The sequence below is a fragment of the Lethenteron reissneri genome, chromosome 6, assembly GCF_015708825.2.
Source record: "Lethenteron reissneri isolate LAM-NWPU_2019-01 chromosome 6, ASM1570882v1, whole genome shotgun sequence".
NCBI lineage: Eukaryota > Metazoa > Chordata > Hyperoartia > Petromyzontiformes > Petromyzontidae > Lethenteron > Lethenteron reissneri.
The window spans coordinates 4,685,050-4,706,684 of NC_083784.1; the positions used below are offsets into that span (position 1 = coordinate 4,685,050).

General features: G+C 56.6%; 1 protein-coding gene across 4 annotated transcripts in view; it reads right to left on the reverse strand.

The window, feature by feature from the left end:
* Nucleotides 1–21,635, reverse strand: part of LOC133354045 (SAM and SH3 domain-containing protein 1-like) — a 302,643-nt gene that overhangs the window by 33,476 nt on the left and 247,532 nt on the right. For all 4 annotated transcript variants that reach the window (XM_061570594.1, XM_061570613.1, XM_061570607.1 and 1 more), the window contains exons 9-10: nt 17,189–17,354; nt 11,855–12,510 (exon numbers count right to left, since the gene is read on the reverse strand). In XM_061570594.1, the coding sequence (XP_061426578.1) occupies nt 11,855–12,510; nt 17,189–17,354 (822 nt within the window). The remainder of the gene's footprint in view (nt 1–11,854; nt 12,511–17,188; nt 17,355–21,635) is intronic.

A 21,635-nucleotide genomic window follows, 5' to 3' on the forward strand; every position in this document is an offset into this window, starting at 1 on the left:
GCAAGTGCTGTTCGCGAGCGCACATGTAGGCTGGCACGGCACACAAGGGAGGGAGGGGATGGGTGGCTAGGACTGTGGACATACGATGCACACGCATTCAAACATCTAGCATGTAAAACCGCAAACACCGACACATGAACAACATCACATCACGGAATACCTACAAAGACAAAGATCCCCCGTTTAGCCTTGAACAGACTGCTGGGGCAAGTGCTGTTGGAGAGCACCTATTAAGGCTGGCACGGCACATCGAAGGGGGTGGGTGGGGTCAGAAACACGCCCGACCACCTTTGTCTCCCCAGTGCTGCACTGGGTACTCATTTAAGGCTGGGTCGACCTAGGGGAGCCCCATGATTGGTTTGGATATTCGTCACCGACATTGCAATGGTAGGGTTCGTAGCAGACAGCACACGAACCACTACACTACCACTCCCGACACTCACGCAACACATTCAAAGACAAAGATCCCCTGTTTAGCCTTAACAGACTGTAGGGGCAAGTGCTGTTAGCAAGCACCTATGAAGGCCGGAACGGTACACGAGGGGGTGGGTGGCCAGCACCACGCCCTACCGCCTTTGTCTCCCCAGTGGCGATGTTTACACACCGCACCAGGTACTCATTTAAGGCTGAGTCGACCTAGGGGAGGCCCAGGACCGGTTTAGATAATCGTCACTGGTGTTGGCCGTGAGTGGGAATCGAACCCGGGTCGCCAGGTTCATAGCGCAGCGCGCTAACCGCTACACTACCGCTCCACACATTCACACAGTTACTCACATGCACATACTCACACGCTCACACTCACTCACGCTCACACGCTCACTCGCACACGCGCTCACTCGCTCACACGCTCACTCACTCGGCAGGAAGTGTCATCGCACTGAACCGAAAAAACGAGACGCACGAAATAATTTGGAGAAAAAAAACGGGCAAAAACGGGAAGCACATTTTTGAGTGTTAGGAATACATTCCTCTTTTTTTTGTCAAACATGCATCGACCCCCCCTCCCCACATTGACCCCCCCCACCCCCCCCCCCCCAAAAAAAAAAACAAGGCAAGCGTTTTTTTTGTGGGCCTTGAACAGTCGTGAGATTTTTTTCCACGCAATAAGCGCTGGGGTGGTGTGGGGGGGGATTGTTGTACAGTTACGGAAACATGCGGAAAAAAAACGACGACCGCAAAAAATATGATGGCAGGCGCGGTAAATTTGAGCCACAAAGAGAGAAAAAAAAACCCAGGGTCAAATATTTGAGTTTTACTTTTGCAGAATCCGACCAGCGACAAGCTCAAAGGGCCCCACCTAACAACGAGGCCCAGAGTGGCCAGGAACAAGCAGCATTTTGTAATTGGGCAAGAGCGTCACACGTCTCTTGAATCGAGCGAGGTCGTTATCTTTGGTAGAGGTTGTGGCGGGAGAGAGGGGGGGGGGGGTAAGAGATGGCTTTAACGATGATAATGGACGGGAGAGGGGAATTCTCAAGTGGAGCGGTGTGAGTGAAGAAGCATCAAGATGAGAGAGAGGTGACCTGCAGTGCGCTGAACGGGTTGGGTGAGTGTGTTGTGGTGGTTGGGGTTTGAACACACTGTGGTGGTGGTGGATGAACACAGTGTGGTGGTGGTGATTGAACACAGTGTGGTGGTGGTGGTGGTGGTTGAACACTGTGTTGTGGTGGTGGTGGTGGTTGAACACAGTGTGGTGGTGGTTGAACAGTGTGGTGGTGGTGGTTGAACAGTGTGGTGGTGGTGGTTGAACAGTGTGGTGGTGGTGGATGAACACACACAGTATAGTGGTGGTGGTAGTGGATGATGAAACAGTGAGTGTCTGTTAGACCGTGGGTGGTGGAGGAATCGACGAGCGAAGTTCACGGCAACAGTAACCGTGGTGATGGTGATAGCAGCAGCAGCAGCAGCGATAGAAGAGTGATAGGAAGATGACTGGCCACACCAGGGAGTGAGTTGCAGGCGTGAATCATGGCTTGGCGAGGTGGGAACTGGGGGCTGCATCCCAGATATTGCAGCAGCGTTACACCGCGGGCCGACTCCGTGCTGCGTTCAACAGCGGCGGTCATCAATCTTCGGAGCTGAAGAGGCCTTGGCAAGACGCAAGAAGCCTCCCTGGCCAGATGAGCAGCACATCCTCGCCAGGGCCACTCAATTGAGTGTGTTGCCCCGAGGAGATTTATGGGGCGATGGGTGAATAGAGCTTGGGGAGAGACGCAAGCGGAGAGACGCATGCGGAGATACGCAGGCAGAAACGGGTAGACGTGTGGGGGACATGTGGAGAGACGGAGACACACAGGGACGCACGGGGAGACACAGAGAGACACACAGGGATACACAGAGACACAGACACACATGGGGATACAAAGACAAAGCTTCCCTGTATAGCCTTAACGGACTATTGGAGCAAGTGCTGTTAGCGAGCACCTATGAAGGCCGGTACGGCGCACGAGGGGGTGGGTAGGCAGCACCACACAGGGCCGCCTTTGTCTTCCTAGTGGCGATGTTTACTACACACTGCACCAGGTACTCATTTAAGGCTGATTCGACCTAGGAGAGGCCCAGGACCGGTTGAAACAATCGTCACTGGTGTTGGCCGTTAGCAGGAAATTAACTGGGTTCGTAGCGCAGCGCGCTAACCACTACGCTACCGCTCCCCACCTGGGGATACACACTGGCACACACAGGAAGGCACAGAGACACATAGACACACACGGAGAGACACACGTGGGGACACATGTGGAGACACACGGGGACTTCACGGAGAGACACACAGACACAGTGGAGAGACACACGGACACACGGGGAGACACACAGACACAGTGGAGAGACACACGGACACACGGGGAGACACACAGACACAGGGAGAGACAGTGAGAGAAGGGGGAGGAGGATGGGAAACCGCGAGGTGGAGGGAGCCGCCACCTCTCATCGCTCCCAGTTTGTTATTTCCACAACCGATTGCCGTCTCACCACGCAACTAACAAAGCCACGGGGGGGAAGGCGATGCGTTGATGTCGTGATGCGTTGATGTTGTGACGTGTTGATGTTGTGATGAGTTGATGTTGTGACGAGTTGATGTCGTGATGTGTTGATGTTGTGACGAGTTGATGTCGTGATGTGTTGATGTTGTGACGAGTTGATGTCGTGATGAGTTGATGTTGTGATGAGTTGATGTTGTGACGCGTTGATGTCGTGACGAGTTGATGTCGTGATGAAGCCGAGTAAACAGCTCCGGCCAGGGTCGTCAACAACGTCCCAGGTCCAGTCAAGCGCCATGGCCACGACCTTCCCCTCGCCGCAAGAGCGTGGGGTGCTAGACGGTCGCTGGCTAAAGGCCCCCCAGCCTCCAATGGTGGGAAATTCCACATTCCTATGATGGGGGATTATCACGGCCATAGCATGACCACTGGTCACCCCAGACAAAGTGGCCGCTCATTGTCGTAACCCCGGGTGGATGATGCTGATGATGGAACGGATAATTCACGTTATAACACTGATGATAACGATAACGATGACAACGATTTTTGTGATGGCTGATGATGACGTAACTGATGATGGTGATTATTACGACGTAACTGATGATGGTGATGATATTGACGCAACTGATGATGGCAGTGACGTAACTGATGATGGTGATGATTATGATGACGTAACTGATGGTGGTGATGATGATGATGATTATGATGACGTAAATTTTGACGACGGGATAACTGACGACGGATGACGGCGCCGACGGTGACAACCGCACACCGATGACAATCGCGATGAAGACGACCACGGCATCGGCGGGGACGAGTGACAGCTAAGACGCACCGATAAGGGGGACAATGAGAAATCGCAAATCCACAGAGGAAACGGCGGTTGATCGATGAGTGGTGGGGTGAGTCAGTCTCTCCGCCACAACGCTGCCGATCTCCCCCGCCGATAAACAACTTCAACGCGGGGTTAGCGGGCGCAGATCGGACTGCGACTCATAGCCGTGACGTCAATGGAGGGTGGGTGGAGTGGGGGGAGCAAGCTGGCGACAGTAAACCCACTAATACGGGGAAACTGAGCAAGGGGTTGGTGGACCGTCCAGGGATCGACTAAACCTTCCCAAGCCCGTTGCGACGCCAAGTCTTCCAAACGGTAAAACGAGCATCGGGAGCACAGCCAGTGGTGGAAATTCCACGTTCTTATAGCTGGCGTGCAGATAGGGGGGGGGGGGGGTATAGGCGGGGAGAGTTTATTTCACGGTGTAACCACTCTTGATTTTTTATTCCCCGCACAAAGTGGTACTCGTGTTATCGACCTCCCCCCCAGAAAAAAAACGTTGCCCAACGTTCGCTATGGTCTGGTGTGTGACGGGGCTAATTCTCTCGCCGGCTTCCTTCCACTGCGCGCACCGTTTCGCAAGACGAGGAACCCGCTCAGAGATTCCCCATTTCGAGAAGGGGCCGGGTGTCACTGGCACGCACGGGCTTCCGATTGGACAAATAAGGAACGGCCGTCGCTTGTTATCATCGCTCTAAACGCGACTCCACAAGCTCAGCCAGAAGACTGTGGCCGGAAATCAAAATTAAAAACAACGCATATAACAGCACAGCGCATGTGCCATGGAGAAGGCCCGTTGCACGAAACGTCGTCTGTTGTCCATTTTTCTCTGTTCGAGCCGCAGTGCGAGTTGGGCTGCGCTGGTCACGATAGACAATGTCACTAGAGCCACTGAGAAAGAGCTTCATAGCTCATCAGATTCCTCAAGTATGAAATCGACATTCTCATTCACTTATACTGTGTCACTATAGACGGTGGCACCATCGCCAAACTCAGTGGCCTCACGAACGGCGCGCTTTGTAAAGCACAGCCAAGCTCACCACAGTCATCACTGTCACCGCTGTTACCACGCTCACCACGCTCACCACGCTCACCACGCTCACCGCTGTCACCGCTGTCACCACGCTCACCACGCTCACTACGCTCACCACACTTGTCGCTGTCACCACGCTCACCACGCTCACCACGCTCACCGCTGTCACCACGCTCACCACGCTCACCACGCTCGTCGCTGCCACCACGCTCACCACGCTCACCACGCTCACCACGCTCACCGCTGTCACCACGCTCACCACGCTCACCACGCTCACCACGCTCACCGCTGTCACCGCTGTCACCACGCTCACCACGCTCGCCACACTCGCCGCTATCACCACGGCTGCTCACTCTCGACGCTCCCCTCTCATCCGTTACTCCTCGTCATTAAACGAGCCGCGACATTTATAGAAATATAAAAAATAAATCACGCAACCTGGAACGTCGCACGCCCGGCGCCCGGGCCACCGCCAAGTGGCATGGTCATCAGCACTGCGTGGCCGCCGCCGCCGACGCCGACGTTCCACCCCGCGCGCCGCGAGATTCTTCCAAGGACCTCCCGGGGCGCCGAGTGGAACGTCGGACATCGCTGCGAACGACGCGCGGCGGCACGACCAGAAATCGCGTCGGAAGGCAGCGCAACGGCGAAAACCTACACCGTGGCATCGTGACGACAACGATGCCGACAACAAGCAACCAACGAGCGACTACGAGCAGCCCGACGAAGCGACCGGCTCTCGAGCCTTGGCAGTCGGTACCTTCACTCTGGTCCCGTGGGGCGCCGGTTGCTTCAACTTGGCGGTGGGTACCTTCACCACCCTGGCCTCCTGGGATTGGTCCGAAACACTTGGCGTCTTTCTGCGCAACATGGCCGGGCCCCGTCGACCGGTCGGCCCGGGTCGGCCGGGCGAGCAAGCGGGCGGGAGCGGGCGAGTCGTGCCGTTATTCCGCACGCGCGCCAAACGGTGAGACCATGAACCTCCACTCCCGCGACGGGAACGATCCGGCGCTGCCGCCGGTGCCCGCAGTAAACGTCGCGAACGTCGGGGCTCTGGACCGCGTCCCACCGCTTGCCTTCTGTTCGCGAGCAACCAGCGCCAATAGCTCGCGCCGGCGATTGGCGAGCGATTGGTCACCGCGAGTGTGTGTGCGCATATGCGCGCGCGTGTGCGTGTGTGTGCGTGGGCGCACGGATTCAGGAAACGAGGCTTAGAGGAAATGTGTTGAGGCACAGGAAGACGCGCACGCCAGAGACGCACACGCACACACGCACGCGCACACACGCACGCGCACACACGCACACACACACGCGCACGTGCAAACACTCACAAAGACACCCCCGCCCCCCGCCTCCTGTGTGCTGTTAGCGAGCGCCTACGAAGGTCGCCGCTGCACACGATGGGGTGGGTGGCCAGCACCATGCCCGGCCGCCCGTTGTCTCCCTAGCGGTGATGTTTATACACCGCACCAGGTACTCATTTGAGGCCGATTCGACCTCGGGGAGGCCTAGAACCGGTTCAGACAATCGTCACGAGGTGTTGGCCAGAAAATGAACTCGGGTCGCCGGGTTCGTAGCGCAGCGCGCTAACCGCTACACCACCGCTCCCCACCTGGCGACGTTTCGAGTAATCGCCCTTTCTTGAGCGGTGCTGTTGGCTGTGCCTTGTTCAGCAGCAGCAGCAGCACCAACAACACAATTAGCGACATTCATTCAGCGCACATCTTTGGCAGCGCAACTGATTATGTAATTTGGCTACAGCAAACAATCCATCAAATAAAATCGTACACGTGTTGAGTTATATTTTAACGTACAATTTAAACTAACGTTGCCGGGCACGTGTTCCCCGCCAGGGCCGGCAAGGGAACACGGTGGAGACATCGCCAAAAAATCCCTGCCACGTCACCGCCCGACCACCGACTCGGTTACTATGAAAATAACCCCCCCCCCTCCAGCGATGCGCACCACGGAAGATTGCTCAGCGGCCCGCCGAGGAATCTCGCGCAAAGCGGAAGGTGAGTTGTCGATGCGTTGGGGGTGGTAGGCCACGCAATGATGTTTTGGTCAGATTTGTGTCTCCTTGGTTCTTTCGGTAAAGTCACGTAGAATGGAAATAATAAAATAATAAAAATAAAACATAATAAAATAATTCTCACGACGTTTCGGCCACGACGCAAGCAGCTGTCCTCAGGTGAAGAACAGGTCTGTCGATAAGACAGACCTGTCGATAAGACAGACCTGTTCTTCACTTGAGGACGGCTGCTGGCATTGTGGCCGAAACGTTGTGAGAATTTTTTTATTATGTTTTATTTTTATTATTTTATTATTTCCATTCTACGTGACTTTACCGAAAGAACCAAGAAGATGAATCCCTGCAGTCACGAAAGCTTTAAATCCAGATTTGTGTCATTCGACCCTTTGCCACCTGACATGGTCAAGAGTCCCAAGACTCGTTTGTCAGGAGGGTCGTGCTGCTGCCTGCCACTGGGATGTTTGCGTCGTGAATTCCGTTATTTGGCGATGAGCGTTGTGGCTTCGTGTGTGGCCGGAGACAGCCCAGCAGAGGTCGCAAACGGGTTTTGATTCCTTACCCGTACCCGTATCCGGCCGCACCAGGGTCGCAAACGGCTAACTGTACCCGTACCCGGCCGTACCCTTCCCGTACCCGGCCGGGTACGGGTAGGGTACGGGTATCGGGTACCCGATTGCGACCTCTGGGATGAAGCCATGTTGCAGGCGCGGGTGGGTTGATTCTAGGAACTTGAAGTGTGAGAAGAGACAAGACGTTGGGAAATGAGTGACAAACAGTTACTCACCAGTGACTCACTGTCTACCCGTACCCGGCCGCACCAGGGTCGCAAACGGGTACCCGTACCCGGGTATCGGGTAGGGTACGGGTATCGGGTACCCGGTTGCGACCTCTGCAGCCCAGCAGCTCCGCGCTGCTGTCCACGAGGGGGAGACGCGCGGCACCGCCACCTCCTGGCCTCAGTGCGCTGCCTGCCCTCACGCCGGCAAGCCCTGCTATTGGTGCAAGCAAGTGGGGAGCGGTGGCGCAGCGGTTGGCGCGCTGCGCTTCGAACCCGGCAACCCGAATTGGATTCATGCTCATGGCCAATACCATTGATGAGAATCTAAACTGGTCCTGGGCCTTCCTCTAGGTCGACTCAGCCTCAAATGAGCACCTGGTGCGGTGTGTAAACGTCACGATAAGGGAGACATCTATATTGGTTCCGGCCACGAACCCCCTCATCATGTGCCGTGCCGACCTTCATAGATACTCGTTAACAACGCTTGCCCCAACAGTCTGCTCAGGCTAAAGGGGGGGGGGGGGATATTTTGTCTTGGTCACCCTTAGCAAAACCGCAGTTCACGGAGAAAATCCACCACATATAGCAAGGAGACAGCGCTCACACCTTCGCACAGATGGATTCATCCCACAGACTCAATCGACATCCAGTGGGTCGACAAAATAGGAACAAGGCTAATGACTCAACTGAAATGTACACACACAGCAGCAGCAGCAGTCATTCACCACGACCGCAAAAAATTCACTGGCAGGACCCTCCTGGAAAAGGAGTCATGAGACTCAGGCTTGACAACAACACTTCAAAATTGACTGAAGCTAAGAGCTCAGCTGAAATGCTGTGACGCACAAAAACAACAACACCAAAACATCAACCACATTTCCAGATGAACAGAGCCTTCTCACTTAAGCTTCAAATGCCATCGCTCCACAAGAAAAACCACGGCCACAACAACAACCACGGCCACAACAACAACCACAACAACAACCACAACAACCACCAAAGATCAGGGCTTAGCCTGAATCACAAGCAGGCCATCACGACAGCAAGCTATGGACAGCATGCTCCGGGCAGCACGCTATGACAGCATGCAGGAACAAGGCATGCTGCGGCGACAACTATCCGTGCACTCGCAATCCCAGCTTGCAATCTCTGCTCGCAATCCCTGCTCACAATCCCAGCTCGCAATCCCAGCTTGCAATCCCTGCTTGCAATCCCAGCTCACAATCTCTGCTCGCAATCCCAGCTCGCAATCCCAGCTTGCAATCCCTGCTCGCAATCTCTGCTCGCAATCCCTGCTCGCAATCCCAGCTCGCAATCCCAGCTCGCAATCCCTGCTCGCAATCCCAGCTCGCAATCCCTGCTCGCAATCCCTGCTCGCAATCCCAGCTCGAAATCCCAGCTCGCAATCCCAGCTCGCAATCCCTGCTCGCAATCTCTGCTCGCAATCCCTGCTCGCAATCCCTGCTCGCAATTCCTGCTCGTCAGCCAGGGCGGGAGGGTGCGTCTTGTCTTGCCCGTCCAATGATCCATGAGTTAGGAGTGCGTTTGGACCGTGGTGTTCTTCGGTGCGAGCGTTGGTGGTGGCTGTGAACCCTAACGCAACGCCCCCCGGTTGGGTGGCGGGGGCGAGTGGAGGGGGGTTGACTCAGCCCATCGTCCCCCCCCCTGCTCCGGGGTCGATAAAAACGAGCACCGCTTTAGTCAGGGTGGGGGAGCTGACGGTGCCGAAAGAGTGCCCCTGGAATTGACGCGACCGGGAACACGGCGGCAGCGGCGCCGCCTGGCAGGACCCTCCTGCCATGGGAATTCTTGAGACTCGGCGAAGGCGCCCCGGGACACCGCGAGGTGCAAATTATTATTATAACAGGGAATGGTGGTCACAATATTCAATGAGAGTTAAACATCGTAAAGCTGGCGATCGCCCGCCGATTATCACACGACGAGCCTCACCCCTGCCGGCTCCCTGTTGCTGCGGTGCCGGTGAAGTTTCCGGCGCTATCGGCACAAAGCTAGCACCCCCCCCCTCCACCACGGCTGGGTCGCCACGGCTACGGGCACCCTCGTTAAGGGAGCAAATAATGCCGCTCTTCCCCTGGAGGCCGAACGGGGCGGCCGCGATAAAAGCATAAGCGATCGGGCGCAGCAGGCCCCCCGCAATGTCCCTGCCGACGGCACCGTTGGCAGACGAGGCCACGCGCAAAAGGAGTTCGTGGACCCGGGGGAGCGGGGGGCTTTTGTCCGGCGACGTTGCAAGTCGAATTTGTCTTCTTGTGTTAATTAAAATATATATTTTTTTAATGCGGCTCGATTGTCCGCGCAACGGAGAGGGGAGGTGGGGGCTCGCGACGCTGATCCAAAAAGCGAGGTCGACACACGCAGGGCTCTCAGAGCATGCCCACGTGTCTGGCCCGTCCTCCAGATCGTGCGCGGGGAGATATTTTATGTTCCCCTCCCGCCGCCCGACACGCAGCCAAACAGATAAAGTTGTCACTTTGGACGAACGTGCGCCACATTGATTGCAATGTAATGGAGGGACTCTGTGTGTTGTGGTCTTGCTGTGGTCTGGGACTGTTGTCTGTGTTTTGCTGCCTCGCCCCAAGCTCGCATTTGGCGTTGGCAAATCCTGCGGGAACGTACGCGCGAGTGCAATTTGTGCCTCCAGCGCTCTATCCATCTTAATTAATTTCTCGTAGACCCGCTTGACTTTTCTCCGTCCTGCTCCTGTATTGTCTGTTGATGCCACTTGCTGACCAGGCATCCCCTTCCGGAGTTTCGTAGCTCATCGCAGTAGCAGATTTGTTGCCCCCCCCCCCACCTTAACCCACCCCCGCTGCGAGGAGCAAACTCCGTGTGCAAGCAAAAAAATCTAATTTGATCGAGAACGAGAAAACCTCCTAAGAAAGGAGCTTCGGCGAAAACTCAATCCCGAGGTAGGAGCCACGGACTGGCTGGCCCCTGGTTTGGGGGTTTGCGAGTGCACGGAGCGTCTTTTGGGATTTGTGGCATCGCATCGGAACCGCGCCTCACCCCCCCCCCCCCATGGCGGCGCGGGAGTCGCGTTGAGTGCGGGAGTTATCGTCAGGCTGGTAGTAACGTCAAGCTGGGAGTAAAGTCAGGCCGGGAGTAACGTCAAGCGGAGAGTAACGTCAAGGCCGGGAGTAACGTCAGGCTGGGAGTCGCGTTGAGTCCAGGAGTTAACGTCAGGCCGGGAGTAACGTGAGGCCAGGAGTAACGTTAAGCCGAGAGTAACGGCAGGCTCGGCATGATGCCGCAGCAACCGGCGACCGCTCATTCCACAGCGACGCAATTCGGGCTTCTGGGAGGGGTTATCACCTCTCTCTCTTTCACTCTTAAGAACGCAATGGGAACAAAATATTTATGAACTAAACCGATCCGATCCCCAGTGCTCGATATCGCACGAGCGTCGCATGGCATCGGAAGCGATTGTTAACCTCCAGATTGACGCATGCATCGTCCTCATCGTCGTCGTCGTCATCGTCGTCGTCGTCGTCCTCATCTCAGCTGCTCCGCAAAGACTCCCGCGCCGACAAGCTGCGTGTTTCCGATGGGACGCCACCACCGTCGCTGCCAAGATACCGACTCCACCGCCCGGCTCCCCACTCACAAACGTCCTCGCCTGCTGCTGCTGCTGCTGCGCTTCGGCCGGCGCCGTCTCCGGAGAGTTCCGGCCACTGCCGACGCCGCCGCCAATGCCGCCACGGGCCCAGCGTCCACCGGGAGCGGCCTCGGCCGCCGGCGCCGAGACGCGCCGCCTCCGGCCCCGCGGCTCGGCCGACGCGCCCCGCACGCCAGCGCCCCCGCCTACAACCTCGCCCGTCGGCCTGCGCTGGTCGCCCGCCGCCAAAACCACCGCGTTCCTCTCCATCAGCTGGCTCAGGTTCCGCTCTATCCTGGCGACGAGCGCGTCAAATTTCTCCGACGACGCCGCCGCCGCCGCAGGGGAGCCGGCGCGGCCGGCATTGCCGTTCACCGCGCCGGCGCCGTCGTCGTCGCGGTAGAGGTGACAGGTCGGCAGGCTCGCCGGCGAGCTGCCGTTCCTGCGGAGCGCCATCATCCGCCGGCGGGCGGCGCTGATCTCGTCCAGCGACGCGACGAACTGCCGTGGGAACGGGAATGCCGCCGCCGCGGCGGCGGCACAGCCGCCACCTCCGCCGCGCACCGAGAGGGCGGCACTTACCGCGTGGCTCGGAGACGCCGATGATGGCGGCGTTGGCGACGACACCGGCTGCTGCTGCTGCGTCTTCTTCATCGCGCCCGACTTGACGAAGCTGTAGAGCTCCGTGTCGCGTTGCTGCTGCTGCTGCTGCAGCTGCAATTCCAGCGGGAGCCTCTCTGGACTCCGCGGGGTGACTTCTCCCGAGCTGGAGCCGCCGCAGGCCGACGAGGAGTACGAGAGGTCGGCGAGCGACAGCGCGGCGCCGGCGGCCGTGCCCGCCCCCGGAGTGCTGTCGGCCGAGGGCGACGAGGCGCCGGTGAGCTCGGAGGCCGTGGTGGAGATGCTGGTCTCCGACGTGTCCCACGGAACGCCGCCGCCGCCGCTGCCGTCGCCGTCGGCCCTGCGGCACGGGTGCAGGCTCCCCAGCGAGGAGTCGCAGGAGGAGGATGACTCGAGGGAGCGAGGAGGCGGGGGGGGCGGAGGAGGCCGGGGAAGGAGCAACGGCGTCGTGGGGGGCTGGAGCGGCGGGGGCGACGACAGACTCGGCTCACGCTGGAGCGGGGAGAGCGCGAGATTGGCGGGGCCCGTGGGGGAGCCCGGCCCGGACGTGTCGAGCGACGAGGGGCGGGGGAGGAGGTGGTCGCGTAGCCCTCGGGGGCCGCCCAGCGCCGGGCTCCCTGCGGGGCGGAGGAGAGAGCGGAGAGATGTAAATGCATCGTTAAACCCACCACCCACCCGACACAGCCGTTCGTTGCGAGTTCAGCGCACCGGATTTTGCGTTGAAGAAGTTTAACGACACATTTATATTTATGCGATCTAACCAAAAAAACCTCGTTTGTGGATAATATTGTTCGCGAAAGACTACTACGGAGATAGAGCAGAGAGAGTGTGACTTTCAAAACTCTCAACTTTTACAGCTCTTGGGCCATCAACTTAACGGTGGACAACTCAACAAGCAGAGGGCACACAAGCATCCTCAACAGGTGTGACAACCACAGCAAGCATTTTTTTACCGAAGTGGGAGAGATGCCGGAGTTAAGGAGTTTATATAAGTTTGTGTTGCAATCGAAACATCGTGATTTAATTTATTTTATTTTTATTTTTCCACCTACGTGACTTTACCAAAAGAACCAAAGAGTATGTATCCTTGCAGTCACGAAAACTTCAAATCTACTGTGTAAGCAATTTGATATGAAGGTAAAGGCGCAAACTGCAATAACTTGTGTCAGCCACCGCTGACTGCTAGAGGTAGCTCTATAGAGCCCCCCCCCCCTCAAATATAGGGGGTTATTGGCCTAATCTTCCACGCTGGCTGCACCGTCATGGATGAGGCAGAAGCACCCACACTTTACCCCACCACCACCACCCAAATGACCTAACGCCGGGTGACGTTAGGGGGTTGGGGAGGGGATTCAAGAGATGGAATTGAGCCTGCGATGTCAGATTGCAAATTTCGGTGGGCTGTTGAGCGGCACACTGCTGCTATGACAGCACCGCAACAAAGACAAAGATCCCCCGTATAGGCTGAACAGACTATTGGGGCAAGTGCTGTTAGGCGAGCACCTATGAAGGCCGGCACGGCACACGATAGGGGTGGGCGACTAGCACCACGCCCGGCCGCCGTTGTCTCCCCAGTAGCGATGTTTTACACACCACTCATTAAAGGCTGAGTCGACCTAGCGGAGGCCCATGACCGGTTCAGAAAATCGTCACTGGTGTTGGCCGTGAGCGGGAATCCAACTCGGTTCGCCGGGTTCGTAGCGCAGCGCGCTAACCGCTACACTACAGCGCCACACACTTTTACACACACACACAAACACGGCACTCTTATTATTATCCGTGATGCTTGTCCATCAAGCTGCTCGTTGTACCAACAGCAGGCTCCGCGTGGCGCGCTCTAACGCAGAAGTGCGTCAACAAAGGTAAACAGCGCAGGTGCCGGCTGATTAGTTAATTGACGCCATCTGGGTGCTAACGAGCGGCAGGTGAGTGCGCTAATGAGCACACTGCTTCCGTCATCATTAACGAGAGGCACCTCGGTGAACATCTTCCTAGGAACCGTCTCTCCTCCCTCCTACCCTCCCCCTCTCCTCACTCTCCCCTCCTCCCTCCTACCTCCCTATCTGCTCACTCTCCCCTCCCTCCTACCTCCCCCTCTCTCATCACTCTCCCCTCCCTCCTACCTCCCTCTCTGCTCACTCTCCCCTTCCTCCTACCTCCCCCTCTCCTCACTCTCTCCTCCCTCCTACCTCCCCCTCTCCTCACTCTCTCCTCCCTCCTACCTCCCTCTCTGCTCACTCTCCCCTCCCTCCTACCTCCCACGCTCTTCACTCTCCCCTCCCTCCTACCTCCCCCTCTCCTCACTCTCCCCTCCCTCCTACCTCCCCCTCTCTTCACTCTCCCCTCCCTCCTACCTCCCCCTCTCCTCACTCTCCCCTCCCTCCTACCTCCCACGCTCTTCACTCTCCCCTCCTCCCTCCTACCTCCCTCTCTCCTCCCTCTCTCCTCCCTCTCTCCTCCCTCCTCACTCTCCCCTCCCTCCTACCTCCCACGCTCCTCACTATCCCTTCCCTCTCTCCTCCCTCTCTCCTCCCTCTCTCCTCCCTCTCTCCTCCCTCCTACCTCCCCCTCTCCTCACTCTCCCCTCCCTCCTACCTCCCTCTCTCCTCACTCTCCCCTCCCTCCTCTCCCTCCCATCTGCCTCTCCTCCGCACATCCTCACCCTCCTCCCTCTCTCTTCCCCGTCTCCTCTCCCCCACCTCCCACTCCTCCCTTCCCCCTCCCTCCCAGCACGTGGCACAAATGTTCCCTGGCCGTTGAAACAAACGGCGCGCATCTGTCTTGAATCACAGCCCAGGGGCATTGGAATGGATTTGTCGACAAACGTGGATTAAGCGGATGACGTGCGAGTGTGCGCACTGTGTGCGCACACAAAGACGCGGGCAAAGATCCCCCGTATAGCCTCTGAGCGGACTGTTGGGGCAAGTGCTCTGAGCGAGGAACGCACCCGCAGAGACCACACACATGGCTACACGTGCTTACGTAGAAACACACACACACGCCTACATTCAAATAGACACAACAGAGAAACGCAGACACACACGACTACATTCAAATAGACACAACAGAGAAACGCAGACACACCTCTACACAAACAAAACACAAAGATCCCCATTAAGTCTTTAGCAGACTGTTGGTGAAAGCATTGTTTGCGAGCACCTATTAAAGCCGACACGGCGCACAAGGGAGTGGCTAGAATCACGATTGGCAGCCTTTCTCTCCCCAGCGCTGGTATTCACACACCGCACCAGGTACTCATTGAAGGTCGAGTCGACCTACGGGATGCACAGGCCCGGTTCAGATAATCGTCACTGGTGTCGGCCGTGAGTGGACATCGATCTCGGGTCACCGATTTCGCAGCGTAGCGCGCTAACCAGATACAACATGAAGAGAACACACACACACACGCTGATGTGCACAAGCGGACAAGAAAGACAAAGATCCCCTGTAGAGCTTCAACAGACGGACAAACACACAGACAAACAAACGGACACACACGCACAGAGACACGCATACAGACACACGTGCACACAGACACACAAGACACGGACACACACACACAGGTTAAATCGATGCTCACAACTCCCAACCCATCTGTCGCACTCAAGTATCCTCTGCACAGATCGCCCTCAGTGTGAAACAAAAACAGCATTAACATATGTGCACACGCACACACATACAAAGACCACCCGTATAGCCTCAACGGACTGTTGGGGCAAGGGCTGCTAGCGAGCACCTACGAACGGCACGTGACGGACGGGGCATCACGCCCGGGCCGTCTTTGTCTTCCGCAGCGATGATGTCTACACACTGCGCCAGGTGCTCGTTTAAGGCTGAGCTGACGCAGGGGAAGCCCAGGACATTCATCCCTTCTCCTCTCATTCGACTATTCCTTCTCTTCTTATTTCCCTCTCTGCCCTCTCTCTGTCCCCGTGCGTGAAATCACTGAGTCTCTGCTCCCCTCTCCCGCGGAGACGGTGGGGCGGGGGGGGTTGCGGGTAACAGCAAGGAGGTGCTCGCGAGGACTGATTCCATTAACTATTTTTAACTATTAACTTTTTGTTCTAGCAAGTAAGACCCACTGAGCTGTACAAGCTCTTTCTTCAGAAGCGACCTGGCAATCACAACGTGGCCTCATCATCCTCACGTGGGCATTTAGAGCAGCCAAATGCGCCAAACGCGTGCCGTTGATTTTAAATGATAACACCGGAGGACCATGGGGGGAGAGACACGCAAACTCAAAATATACAGCAGGCGTCAAGGGTCGGGATCGAACCCACGACCTCCTGTATACCAGGCGAGGAAGTTAACATCTCCGAGCCACCGTGGAGACCCGATTCACTTGAACATAAACGTCGTGACTGCTCTCGTCGGGCTCGAGACGGAGCCCTTGACGCCCACTTGTCGCGAGTGGGGAGGGGCGAGTGGGGGGGGGAGTGGGGGGGGCGGGCCGAGTGGGGAGGGGCGAGTGGGGGGGGGGGGTGAGGAGGGGGCCAGTGGCGGGGGGCGAGTGGGGGTGGCCGAGCCGAGTGAGGAAGGGCGATTGGGGAGGGGGAAGGGGCGAGTGGGAGGGGGCGAGTGGGGGGGTCGAGTGGGAGGGGGCGAGTGAGTCCCACATGCCCTCTCCACGTAACGATCCCAGCGTTTGTTAATAACCAAGTGGGCGAGCGGTGGCTAGAGGATGTTAACTACCTCTCCTGGTATGCAGAAGGTCGTGGGGTCGATTCTGACCCTGACGCCTGCTGTATATTTGGAGTCTGCATGCTCTTTTTCTTTCCCCGTGGTCGCGTGGATTTTTCTCCGGGTCCTCCGGTTTTCCCCTCCACATTTATAATTAACTTTCGTTTAGAGCATTTGTTAGTTCTAAATTTCCACGTGATAAGTCACTACTTTGAGCTATCATTTGTGGCCAGGTCGCTTCTGAAAAATATCTGTAAAGTTCAGTGGGCCTTACCTGGTAAAATAAATAAAAGTTCATAGTTGTATAGTTTTAGTTTATAGCTGGCTGTGCCAGCTTCACTCCATCGCCAGCAGGGTCAGCTACAAGATCTCCTGCCTCCACTCCCTCCTCCACTGACTTCCCACCATCACCAGCAGGTCCGGCTACAAGATATCCTGCCTCCACTCCCTCCTCCACTGGCTTCCCTCCATCACCAGCAGGTCCGGCTACAAGATCTCCTGCCTCCACTCCCTCCTCCACTGGATTCTGGATTCCCTCCATCACTGGGTGACCTTCCGCCCGCCCACCCACCCGCCCGCCCGTGGCGTTGCGACAAAGCGGTGCCGCCGACGTACCCTCGCAGAGCGACGTGGACCTCTTCTTGTCGTCGCTCCTGGCGGTGCCGCCGCCACCTGCTGCTGCTACGGCCTTCTTCTTGCCCTTCCTCTTGGACGACACGAGCTTGTGCAGGCGCCGGAACTTGCCCTCGCCCTCCGAGTCCTCCTCCGACTGGTCCACTGACTTCACAGCCGCGGGGGAGGGGAGGTGGGTGGGAAGGAGGGGGTAAGATGAGGAGAGGAGAGGAGGAGGTGTAAGAGGAAAAGGTGGTTGAGAGGAGGAGGTAGGGGAAGGGATGGGAGGGTAAGGAGAAGGAGGAGTGGGGAAGAAGAGAATTAAGAGGTGGAGGTGGTGCAGGAGGGGGGAGAGGGATGAGGAGGAGGAAGATGAGGAGAGGAGGTGGTAGTAGAGGTGGAAAAAGAGTAGAAGGTGGTTGATGGGGGGGGGGGGGGGTAAAGGAGGTGTGGGTAGGAGAGGGGGGGTACAAAAAGTGGGAAGTAAGAGAAGGAGGGGGAGAAACGGAATCTATCATTAAACCCGCACGGACGCATGGCATCACTGCGACGCGCCTACAGTGACAATCCCGCACCGTTGGTGTTTGCGTGCCTCTCAAGGCTGCGAGGGCTCCGTGATGCCTCACAGATGAGTGCCGTCCGCGGCAGCGGTTGCACGGTCGGCGGTTTCACACGATTCAACAAACAGCGGGTTTTCTCATCTCTTATAGTCATGGCAAATTTGGACCGTGACGCCGGCTCACAACAGCCTGCGCTCTTGAGAACGACGTCACGGATTCCTCGCCGTCCACTGTGACGCTGGCGCCGCGGGTACAGTGGCGTTTTACGGTTAACGAGCACCGTCAGGATTAACTCTTTATTAACTAATCATTAACAATGTTTACTTTGCCAGGTAAGGTCCCACTGAGCTATGTAGCTCTTTTTTAGAAGCGGCTATCACAAATGATAGCTCAACGAAGCGGCTTTTCGTCACGTAGAAATTTTTATCAGCAAAATACTCTAAAGGCGAGATGTTGATTCTAAATGTGGAGAGAAAAACCGGAGGACCCGGAGAAAAAGCCACGTGATCCACGGCGAGAGAGACATTCAAACTCCAAATATACAACCGGAGTTCAGAGTCGGGATCGAACCCTCGACCTCCTGTATACCAGGCGAGGTCGTGAACATCTCGCCACCAAGGTAGTCTGCCAGGGTCAAACGACGAACCTCCGTAGCAAGCAGCGAGCGCGCTATGGTTTGGCAACGTTATCACATCTTCTTGGTTCTTTCGATAAAGTCACGTAGAAGGGAAGAAATAAAATAAAAAATAAAAAACATAATAAAATAATTATCACGACGTTTCGGCCACAACGCAAGCAGTCGTCCTCAGGTGAAGACCAGGTCTGTCGGACACATTCAGACGCTGTCTCCCCGACAGACCTGGTCTTCACCTGAGGACGGCTGCTTGTGTTGTGGCCGAAACGTCGTGAGAATAATTTTATAATGTTTTATTTTTATTATTTTATTACTTCCCTTCTTCGTGACTTTACCGAAAGAACCAAGAAGATGAATCCCTGCAGTCACGAAAGCTTTAAATCGAAACGTTATCACAATCGTATCCTCCCTAGGTAATTCAGAACGTATATATGTATATTTCTGTACCCGGCACACCACATCCACTGATTCTCTTCTCTCGCTGTGTGGCTTTGACTACTACCTACTGGTCACGTGCCCCCACACACGGCGACCCGGAATAAATATCCAGCGAGTCACTAAGCCCCCGCTCATCATCCTCCACAATTGCCACGAATTGCTTTTATGTTGAAGACAGAGCGGCTGAATAAGCATTTGTGAAAACATAAAATAATAAAAAATAAATTGCTCAAGAAAAACATTTAACTGTTTTAACATTCCATATGCTTCAGGTATTTTTCAACCATATATTTTGCCCTGGCATAAATTCTTCACTCCCTATAATTTGTGTTCACATATTTGTTTGACAGTTTCACTCCCCTAATCGACTGATAGTCTCTAACACTCACAAAAGAGACGCACAGACTTATACAGAGACCCATGTATTGACGTAGAGACCCACAGACCTACACATACACCTGTAAACTTGCACAGAAACCTGTACATTTTAATAAAGACCCAAAGACTGTCGCAAATACCTTCAAAAAAAATCAAAGACTTACATAGAGATCCACAGACTTACAAGGCAAAGATATTAGGCAACGTTTTCGACAAAGGCCCTTCTGCATGGCACGCACACAGAGGGGCAAGAGAGAGAGAGACAGAGAAGATCATAAGAGTTGGACACTGCACTTGTTTACACACCACGGGGAGAAGGCGTGGGTGAGAGCACCACATTCTTTATGTAAGGTGCTCTATAAATCTATAATTCAGTGCGGCCTTCCGTTATGAACGGCGACGCGCAAGGAGTCCGACCACCAGCGCGGAGATGGAGCGATGAAATCACTGCGCGCGCGTCTACTCGATGGCTCGTTACGCTGCGAAACCACGAGAGAGATTCCGACAGCCTCGCGGGATCTTCACCCAGCAGTGGATTGATGTCGGCTCATGATGATGATGATGGCTGATGATGGCTGATGATGGCTTGATGGTGGTGGTGGATGATGATTGTGCAGGTTTCTCGTGAGCGGTCGCAGCGGCTGCCATACCTCTCCACGATTCGCCAGCATCTCCAGGCACAGCAGCAGGGCTCGGTGGCGAGCCATCGCAAACCCCCCCCCCCCCGCGACCTCGCCGGATCCCACTGGTCCACACCCACCGAGCCGCACCGGCTCCCCGTGTCCACCGACTGACCCTGTCGGCCCCAAACGTCTCCAACTATCGCCCTCGCCTACGTTCCCCGCCAGCCGTCAGACACGGGCACCCCCTGGAAGGGACTGAGCGCACGAGACCTGGCCACCCACCTCCCCCTTCTACGCTCGTCGGGCTGCGTTACGGACCAGCCGACTGCTGCTGCTGCTGCTGCTGTTGCTGCGAGGCTCGGACCCGAGTCGAGGCGCTGGCTCCCACGCCGTTGTCTACAGCAGCGCCGGGCAGAATGACATCTCGGTCCGCCTGCAGCGTTACCATCTCGTCTCACATCTTCAAGTCATCAGCTCCCCCACACCCCCCAAGTGTGTCTCCCTCCCTCCCTTTCCTCTACGACCTCTTAGCCTCCCGAAATTCCTGTGCGCACAACGCACGAACGCGCACACACACACACACCCTTCAGCTCCCACACACTCCTCACTCACGCCCGAACACTCCCCTCTCTGTCTCTCGCTCTCTCCCGCCTAAGAGCAGCACGATGCTCGACGAAAGTTTTGCTCGGACTGCACCAGATTTACCAGTCGTTTTTGCATCTCCTGTTACACACAGACGCATCGATGGACAGACAGATGGACAGACAGACGGACAGACAGATGGACAGACAGAGAGACCGCGAGCGAGGCATGTGACTGCTTCAACAGGGCGAGTCCCCCAATAGCAAAGCAACCTTGCGCTCAAGTTTTGTTCAGATTGGTTCAGCTTTACGAGAGTTACCGTGAGCCCACGTGACGCACGGACGGACGGGGGCGATGCCAAAATGATCTCGACCTTAACTGGGAAGCGTAAATCCCCAGGATCTGCGGTCGACGCACGATTACGACGACGACGACAACAACAGCGGCGGCGGCGGCGTTGCCGGGAATTGGACAAGCAAAATAACTTCACGGGGAAACTGAAAGCACGTGGGATGAGTGGAAGCACGAGGCGAGCGCGAGCCACCCGCTGGAGCAGATCAGACACCGACGTTAGCAGTGGTGCAGCAGGCGGGGTAGTGATGGGGTGGGTGGGTGGGTGATGGGGTGGGTGGGTGAGTGATGGGGTGGGTGGGTGAGTGAGTTATGGGGTGGGTGGGTAGGTGAGTGATGGGGTGGGTGCATGGGTGAGTGATGGGGTGGGTGGGTGAGTGATGGGGTGGGTGGGTGGGTGAGTGATGGCGTGGGTGGGTGGGTGAGTGATGGGGTGGGTGGGTATGGAGTGGGTGGGTGAGTGAGTGATGGGGTGGGTGGGTGAGTGAGTGATGGGGTGGATGGGTGGGTGAGTGATGGGGTGGGTGGGTGAGTGAGTGATGGGGTGGGTGGGTGAGTGAGTGATGGGGTGGGTGGGTGGGTGAGTGATGGGGTGGGTGGGTAAGTGAGTGATGGGGTGGGTGGGTAGGTGAGTGATGGGGTGGGTGCATGGGTGAGTGATGGGGTGGGTGGGTGAGTGATGGGGTGGGTGGGTGGGTGAGTGATGGGGTGGGTGGGTATGGGGTGGGTGGGTGGGTGAGTGATGGGGTGGGTGAGTGATGGGGTGGGTGGATAGGTGAGTGATGGGGTGGGTGGATAGGTGAGTGATGGGGTGGGTGCATGGTGAGTGATGGGGTGGGTGGGTGAGTGATGGGGTGGGGGGTGAGTGATGGGGTGGGTGGTAT